Below are 9,581 nucleotides of genomic sequence, written 5' to 3'. Positions count from 1 at the left end.
TTCTAAATTTTATAACAGCAATTAAATATACATCCGTATTTTCAAGCTAGTAACGAAGTACTTAGCTACTGGGCTGTAGAGACACTCAGGGACTAACTACTCCATTTACCTGAAGATATAGGGATCACGGTTCCTTAGAACCCATCACTGGGGAGCGTTAAATAAAACCCTTCACGTTGAGCCATGATGACTCAAATGATGAAAATGACCAACTCCCGTTTCTTCATACTGGTCCCCATATTGTAAAGTATCTTATGTGAGTTCGCTTCGTAATACCGAGCGAAGGCCCGTCCGCGAAGCAAGGCTCTAAAGGTAACACGTATGTAAAAGAAAAAAGTCAAAATCAGCAAAAGAAAAAGAGATAATCTCTATATACATTCACTGAAATTTTCGTGATCCATATTTTTTCATTACCTGCTTCAACAGTTATTCGTGTTTTATTTTGAATGCCAATAATAGAAGACTTTGACGTGAAATTCGTAATTTAAACACTCAGTTTGTTCAAAGTGAATAGTACAATTATCATTGTAACAGGTTTTAGCAAATAAATACATATAAAACCGTAATACGACTAAATAGATGAACGAGTTCATGAGTTTCTTTGAATAAGAATATACGATAAATTTTAGGTTACTTTTTTACCATTTTGAATTTATTGGTAAGCTAAATGTGACGTCACAATACACAGTTTACGTCGCCTTGCGTTTTATTTCCCTCGTTCAATGAATAGGCGGATCATCTAAAACTGTTGTCCCCATATAAACTCCATTAATGAGATGTTACTGGGTGTTTAGCGCAAGGAAATTTCATTCAAAATATAAGGTGAAGATAACGAACAGTGATCAATCTCATAACTCCTACAAGCAATACAAAATAGATAGTTGGGCAAACACGGACCCCTGGACACACCAGAGGTGGGATCAGGTGCCTATATATTTTTAAATGAATCATAATCTACCGTACTTAACGGAATTATGATTACCACTCGGGAAACGGAGTTACGTACATTCTTCGCTCGGTCCAACGGTCACATCGTATACATATTACCCATGTTATAAAAAAATAACACATTTTTGTAGGTTTACAACTTTTATTTATTGCATATTTCAGATGAAAAATGTCATTTGATGTAGCTTTTTCCTTGAAGCAGATGCAGGACAATATTTGAATGGTTAAGTTTTTAAAGACGGTGTTCATTTGTGGGTTTCTCGTTACACAGAGGTGTGATTCTGTCGCATCGGTTAGTCTTCCTCCTCCTCCTCGTCTTCATCATTGTCGTACTTATCTAGGTACGATTCAAGTAAATATTTGTTATTGCGAAGAGCCATGTTAATGGATTTCTTTAATCCATGATTGTCGGACACAAATTCATCGATGGCGTCCGTCACCTGTTCGTGCATAGTGTCTTCTTGCAACTGATACTGATCGTAAAGGAACCGCTCATACAGTTTTCTAAACTGCTGGTAAGTCTCTCCTTTGGTCTTTTCGTCTGCTTTCTTACTAGCTTTCTTTTCTGACATATTTTGGTTCAAGTATTTCTCGTATCTCTTCTGCCACTCGCCGGCAATGTTTTCGCGCTTTATGTGCCTTTTGGCGAAAGACGATATTGTCTTCCTCAGCGTCACTGTCAGTATTACTCTGTGTTGGAGAGACATCACTCATGTCAATATCCTCTTCCTGATCGCTGTCCCCGTGTTTTAGTCTTTTATGACGCATCATGGCATCTTTGCGGGAAAATAAAGCATGACAATCTGAGCACTCAATCATGTTAACTGCTCGAATGCATAAAAGTGAATGAATAATTCCTGGCTTTTAGGTTCTTTATATACTTCCACCACCACCACGAAATTACCGGACGCATTGCTCAATGTTAAACACTAAGCGCACGGTACTGGTGTCACTTTACGTTACACTTATAACGTCATAAATTGTGGCAAAATATAATCACGAAAGCAACGTCACATTTTAAACAAATTCATTATCTCCAAGCTGTAATATCATAACTAAAGCACATGCATGATTTAATGTTTAAAAATTGAAAATAAATCTTTGTACGTGTATAGTGTACATTCATAAAAATTATGAATTCTTAGAAATACTCCAAAGTATACGTACTGTATTTATTTCACCGTGCCTACAACAGCAGGCATGTCGTATGAAATAAGGGTACCCGTTTCGGTAGGTTTCGTTTTGCTTCGGTAGATTTCGTTTCCTTTCGATTTCGTTTCGCATTTTACAGGTAACCATCCCATGAAATAAGGCTTGCAATTCTTATGAATATGACCTCTGAAAAATTTGAACACAGTAAAAAAAAATCAGTTTTGGTTTTTTCTAGGATATATATAGACTTGTTCAAGTCTCTATGTTTAATAATCATTGCTCTCTTTAATACTTTTTATTAATGCCAAACACGGAAGGGGGAGGGGGGGGGGGGTTAAAAACTCCCGTACGTTTCTGTCATCGATCTACATCGATCACGCTCTAGTGGAAAAAAAACAACAACCAGCGCATAGAAAGTATATGTAGTTTTGCGCTTTATAAATGAATAATAATAATAACCACGGTGAGTTGAAGTGAGAGATAAAAACTTCCAAATAATATTACATTTTAACGTTTTAATGTTCACTTTCATTTCTGAATAAACAGTAGAAAAGGTATACAGAGTGTTATTTATACTCGTATGTTTTACTTGCGAATCGGTTAGTTTCAATATATATCATATTTAGTTTTGAAGGGGTGGTCTCGTGAAAACCGTGTGACTTTAGATTTTTTTGTCAGATGTTGAACTTTTGATCTAATGATATTGTTATTCATATGCGGAAATCTTGATTTGTATTCGATAATCTTGATATCTATATGCGGACGGAAATTTTGATTTATATGTGAGAAATCTTGATATTCATATGCGAATTTTTTTTATTTTACTCTACGAGAGAGAGAGAGAGGCTTCCTCTACTCTCTGGAGTACCAACGCATGTGGGCGAAATATTCCAGGGGCAATCGCTCACACCCGCCAGAGATCACCTGGGTCCTAAATACAACAGTGAGGTTGTTCAACACGTCACTGATACTCTAACAAGATTTTGACATTCAATTCATTTAATATGTGACTTATGTATATATCTTTCATTCATTGGAAGGGGGGGTACATAAGATCTAACACGCTATATATATCCACCGTTCTGGTGCCTGTGCTCACATCCACCTCCTAGGGAATGCTACAGGCTGGTGCATGTTGGAAACTGTAGGAGGGTCCACAGTTTGCTCTGTACTTGCTCTTTAAACCAGGTAGCACGCAGGAGACAGCTGAGATGCGCAGAGATCTCTTCCCCCTTAGAACGTGACCACCCGTTCAGGTCCAGGCACCTATGTCCACATAGGGCCCCCTGTGTTGCCCCTACGTTGGTAGTCAAACTGGCCGCCTCCCCAGTTCCCCACAAAAAATTGCACGCGACCCTTTCCGCCATATATGTCAATTTGCACCCTGTTTCTGATTACGATTAATAAATTTTCAAAGAACTAAAGCCAAAATTGCATGATTTGGCCCTGTCAATCCTTGAAAATCAAACTTTTTAATTATGAAATAAAACTTGGGCAATACGTTGATAAGACATCATACTATCGATAGCCATATCAAGTTTTGTGCAGGAAACAGCTCGAGCGTAATTATATGCATTGAAACCGGATGCGGTATGGCAAATATACCCATTTTTAACAGAATTTCTAGACTTTATTTAACAAATTTTTATGGGCGCCATCCTTAAACCACGCTGACATTTTTCATAAAGTTATATGACTACCTTAGGAATATCATGTATCAGTTGTGTGCTGGTTCACGAGTGGCGCCATGTTATATTTCATGTTTATTTATATTATAAAACTTGTATTGTAGCTTTCCGGATTTACGTTTTAAATGGTGGAATATGTAATAAAGTTTAAAATTATGATTGAATTTTGTTATATTTGAAATGAAACAGGATTTGGAATCACTATCATTATGAATTTTCGAATTTGCCTTGAGTTCCGATGAACGGAAATGGGGAATTCCCAGTGATAAAAATAGATCTCCATGTAAACAAAAGCGTTCGGATGTCAAACAGAAGGAAAACGATTATGAAGAACAAGCAGGGAAATTTTGAGACTATGTAATGGTAAGTAGATTTCTTACAAGGAAAAACAAAAGATACTAGGCCTAACTGAATGCAATATATTTTTGAGTTACAAGTAGGCCTAAATAATTATACATGTAAGTATAACGTTATCGTTAGGCCTACTCTTGTCGTCTGCTGCGTACCCATTTTATAATGCACGCACGTACAGCCTGGCCTATACATGATTATGTATACATGTAACAATATACACAAATTGTGTATCTTGAATTTTTTTTTAAAGACTGTTACCTTTCTTGCTTTTGAAGAGTTACCGCTCTTAGAAACACCTATCGGTATTTACTACCATATAGGCCTATATTGATCTATATATTTAGAATTAACCATCAAAAATATAAAACATTTAGACCTACATATATTTATGTATATATGTACACATATACATGTATATTCCGATAAGAGAAAGACATGTACCGGGGTAAGACCTATTCAACTGCCGGGTACCCATTACTGTCGATATAGTTATGTTTATAAACAGTCTACATTTCCCCCCTCATTAAAATTATTACCACAATGCTTATTACTATGAATTGTCCTTGGTATTTACCAAATCTTAGGAAATAATTACCACCATAGATCACAGAAGTAGACCACGATAAAAAGTTAGGTCCGCGCACATGTTTTCATTACGATATGCGACTTAGTAGGCCAATCCGCCTACCACCGTATAAATGACGTTAAATGAATGAACAGTTTGCTGCTGAGCTATTAAAATGCAAAACATTTACTTACTTTGCAATTTGATAAGTATGTCCAGTCAAACAATTAGGCATAATGCTTTACTTCTTATGCCGCAAAATGTGCACAAAACAATGCAGACGATGTCCGCTTAGATCCAAAACACGACAAAGGGAAATTACTCTTTCAGTCAACTCTTTTCATTTACAACCCCCCCCCCCTCCCCCCAAACTCTTGTTTACATTAACCTTTGAACATCTACATATCAGATGATGATGTATCAAAGGAAAACCATTGTAAAGTTCTATGTCAATGTAGTTCATGCTAGAAGGGTATATGAATTTTTACATGAATACTCTGAATTGCACAACAAAAGTAAAGTGATATAATTATATTTAATTAATATAATACTAAATGGCATAGATACAGTTTGATATCACAGGTACATGTCAAATACATGTATTTACATCTATGTATAAGAACTGTTAGTATTTCGTATATAGTCATTATTTATATCATATTGTGTAACGTGATTGTATGCCAACGTACTTGGTGAATCAATAAATAAATTGAAATTGATACCAATATGAAAATCTATCAACTTCTTATATCGTGTAGTGTGTGTTAAAGAGAGGGGGTGGGTGGGGGACTTCTCATTTATTACATGGGGCCAATAGTCATAACATCTACCTTATAATCGTCCCACTCACTACTGTAAAAAAAAAAAAAATAAGGGGGGGGTGTCATTCATTATATTGTTGCATTTTTTTTCACTATGTTGGCACGCAGCTTTATTCAAATAAAGCCGCCGTATTTTAAACTTCTTGACTTATTAACTAATTTCTTGATTTATTAACTAAGTTATTTTCGGATTTTTTTTATTTTTACGTGTGTCAATATTCATAACTTCAAGCATGGGGGGGGGGGGTATGAAAAACATTTGCCCCCCCCTCCGATTCAGGACTTTGGAGTTTGGGGGGGGGGGTGAAGGGGGGATGGCCATTTATGTGTTGTGATTTGAGATGTCTTCCATATACTTTTTTATTTTATTTTTGACTGCTTTTCAAGAATTTTAGACAATTCTATGAAGTCGTGCGACTTCTCCAGCTGGCCCCCTCCCCAATAAAACAAAAAAGAAAACCGATGCTACAAGTCTGTATTAAGACTTACTTTGAAATGTTTATAATTCAAACGTATGCACTTCAAGTAGTATTATATGGACAAAAAGAAATTATCTTTAAAAAGGTAAATCATGACATTATATTCAAACTAAACTGTTTATGCATGAAATGCTTCACATGGATGATAAAGAAATGTTTTAATTCCAGATAATGCAACCATGCCTGGAGAAAAAACTGAGTACTTTAACTGTGTGCTGTGTTCAAAAAGGACTAAACCAAAGGAGAGAAGGCGCGTTGACAAAAACATTAGGAAATACTTAAGGAAAAGATTTCTATTGGAGAGTAAAGGAAATTCAGTCATCTGCGGTAAATGTAGAAATATCTACTACAGAGATGTGTCAAACCATACATCGTCTGCAACACCTACATGTTGTTCAACTATCCAGAAGGAATCGCTAGCGCCTTCGTCCACTACTGACAACAGGAAACATCTATCAAGTCCTCCATCAGTGACATTGGATCTGAAATCTACAGCAAAGACCCATGCATATTGTATTCTTTGCAAAAAACCAGGACCTAAATTAGTAGTGGTGTCTCCAGAATGTCGCACAGCTGTCTTCGTGGAGCACAACATACTTATTCCATCTGGAAATAGATGCTGTCCAGTCCATCTGAAAGATGGTCGTTTCACAAATGATGCCATTCATCAGTTACCAACTACAGAACAGGCATTTATCAACAGAACTACCATTTTAAGTCTGCTGCAACAGATGCGTTTTTTATGCCATCGAAATGAAAAATCCCACCTGGACTTTGATGATTTACAGACACTGACAGATGCTGACTATATGGCTCTACTAGGTCTCAATAAGGATAATTTTCAAACTGTATGTGATTCTTTGAAACATCAAGTGAAACAAACTCCATCCAGAAGTCTTAGAAAATCCGTAGCCATATTCCTGTGCAAATTAAAGACTGGACTATCTAATCAGATTTTATCCATATTATTTCGTACTTCAAAGTCCAGCTTAAGAAGAGCAGCTGCTTCTGTAAGAAAAGCAATGTTGACCAGTTTTGTTCCACAGAGTCTTGGGTTTGCGCACATAACAAGAGAGGAAGTCATTAATGGTCACACTCGTCAGCTAGCTCAAACTCTGTTCGGGAACATAGAGAAAAACCAGGCTATATTGGTGCTCGATGGCACATATATCTACACAGCCAAGAGCAACAATTTTCATTACCAAAGGCGCTCTTACAGCATGCATAAGGGAAGACCACTAGTCAAACCAATGGTGATTGTGACAACCACTGGATACTTTGTATCTATATTGGGCCCATACCTAGCTGACAGTAAAAATAATGATGCTTCAATTCTCCATCACATCATTAAAACAAATGCAGAGAATATCCGGAGCTGGGTCAGTGAAGACGATATTTTCATCGTGGACCGAGGGTTCAGGGACGCTTTGCCTCTGCTTGCAGATCTTGGAATCCAGGCAGAAATGCCCTGTTTTTTGGAAAAGGGGCAACGACAGATGAGCACTGGCGATGCCAATATCAGCAGACTTGTTACAAAGGTAGGCAATTTAAATCTCATAATCAATAAGCCTGTTTACAATTTCTTAAAAAATGACAACGTGAACTAATAATTTCATCCATTTTGATATTGATAGGTCCGATGGGTGGTGGAATCTTCAAATGCGAGAATCAAGCGTTGGAGATACCTGGATAAGACTCTACCAACAAATCAGATCCCATTTATCGGAGATTACGTGAAAATTGTATGTGCGCTGTCTAACAGATTTTCACCGCCCCTGAACAAAAGCACCAAGGAAGATGAGGCCGAGGCAGTAAAAATGCTATATTTGTCTAAACAGGTATTTTCAATCACACATAGATTAATAGATTGCTAAACTTCAAACAAACTGGACAACTGCAAAACAGACACTCATATCTATATAATAAATGAAGATATACTAGTACTATTAAAACTAATTCGTAGACAATTGTTTATAATTGCATTGTTATCATTTTGAACAGGTTAATAATCTCAAGCAAACGGTTGAAGAAAATTGTCTGAACCGAAGATCTATTCAGTGGCAGGCGGTTCATGAGTGTGATATTCAGAACTTCCCTACGCTTGATGAGGAACAGTTGCGGAATTTGACGTGTGGGACCTATCAGCTAAAGCTTTCTCGCAGTTACATTCAAGAACATATTGAGGGGGAATGCGATATATTTTTTCATAAGGATAATGAAAGACTGCTAAAAGTGAAAATTCAGAGTCGTCACACATCATCAAAACAATACTTCGTCTGGATTGAATATTCGGAATGTACTGTCAACGCATGGTACTGTACATGTAGAGCTGGTGCAAGAGTTGTAGGCATGTGTTCACATATAGCGGCCATTATTTGGTACCTAGCAAAAGGAAGGCATGAGGGAAAGAAATACGGTGTTCGTGATTGGGGCGAGCATGTCCTGGATGCAGCAGATATCCCTCCTACCATTGATGACTCCGACAGTGATGTCAGTAGCTGCGAAAGTGTTCCGGAAGAATAAACAGTTATGTTTGTGTAGTTACTGTTGAATACAACCCTAAATATTTTATGTTTTAAATCTTGTTTATTTCTTTTTAATAATTATTTCTGTATCCAATGACAAAATTAGTCAATATTTCTTCTCAGGTAAAGAAACAACATTTCGGCAAGCATTCTTACATTTCAATAAAAATCGGACCCATTGTTATTGAAATCCGACTGTATCATCATTGTCTTTTACTATCTTGTTGTACAGTACCTTAATTTTTATGGTTTCAATTCTTTGTATACGTGTGTACATGATATTAAGATTTGTTGTAATATATCCTTCTTTAAACTATAGATATACATACATCAGTAATATGATTATGTCAATATTCAATGTTTAATTATCCAAGTTGTGAATTCATTTCTCGGAGAAATATTTCAATTTTTAAAAAACGCTATCAATAGGCATAAGACTTGTGAGTTTCACAATGCTTTAGACATTTTTCTACGATGTTCCATTTTATTATAATAATTTTGTATTGTACATGTATATAGGAAGAGGATATTCAATGAAGAATTTATAAAAAAGGATACTACAGTTTTTTTCTGATACGCCGTTTTTGTGAATCTTAACAGTTAACTATCTTAGCAATACAACGACGTAAATATGACGTTAAAACGTCAATGCCTTTAATTCATTGCTGCACTTTGAAGTCCGTAAAAAGAAAGTGTGTGGACGAAATGACAAAAAGTAAATTGTTTTAGGAAGCAGATGTCATAGCCTTTTTACCCTCACAAAATTATAAAATTTGGAGTCAGGGCCATTTTTCATAATTTTTGGCTTTAGTCCTTTGTATCACTCTTGTTAATCCAGCTAGCTAAGCAGCCTATGGGGGATTACAGGGCAGTCACCCAAGCTTCGACATAGCTACTGGGTTTATTCAGCATATTAGGGCAAGGTCAACTATTCAATTCAGGCCAAATGTCTCACGGCTGGTAGTGCTGTATATTTATTAAAGTTTAATTTTAATTTTGAAATATTGGATGAAACAAAGCAATTTTATGACAATTTATATTCAATACCT

At 36.3% G+C, this 9,581-nt stretch overlaps 1 protein-coding gene across 1 annotated transcript; it reads left to right on the top strand.

Moving 5' to 3' along the window:
• The first annotated feature begins 6,168 nt into the window (after positions 1 to 6,168).
• Positions 6,169 to 9,079, top strand: LOC125676704 (uncharacterized). Its single transcript, XM_056165450.1, has 3 exons — positions 6,169 to 7,545; positions 7,642 to 7,845; positions 8,009 to 9,079. Exons 1-3 carry the CDS (start codon positions 6,187 to 6,189, stop codon positions 8,528 to 8,530), a joined length of 2,085 nt encoding a protein of 694 aa, XP_056021425.1. The 5' UTR covers positions 6,169 to 6,186; the 3' UTR covers positions 8,531 to 9,079.
• Positions 9,080 to 9,581: the final 502 nt, after the last annotated feature.

This window comes from Ostrea edulis, chromosome 5 (genome assembly GCF_947568905.1).
Source record: "Ostrea edulis chromosome 5, xbOstEdul1.1, whole genome shotgun sequence".
Classification (NCBI taxonomy): Eukaryota; Metazoa; Mollusca; class Bivalvia; order Ostreida; family Ostreidae; genus Ostrea; species Ostrea edulis.
This window is presented reverse-complemented; position numbering and strand designations above follow the sequence as displayed.

What these genes read in the sequence shown, in the direction of transcription:
- LOC125676704 (XM_056165450.1), top strand. Translation starts at nt 6,187, where the DNA reads ATGCCTGGAGAAAAAACTGAGTACTTTAACTGTGTGCTGTGTTCAAAA. An exon ending in TCAGCAGACTTGTTACAAAG is followed by an intron (nt 7,546 to 7,641) that starts GTAGGCAATTTA and finishes TGATATTGATAG; the next exon opens with GTCCGATGGGTGGTGGAATC. An exon ending in TGCTATATTTGTCTAAACAG is followed by an intron (nt 7,846 to 8,008) that starts GTATTTTCAATC and finishes CATTTTGAACAG; the next exon opens with GTTAATAATCTCAAGCAAAC.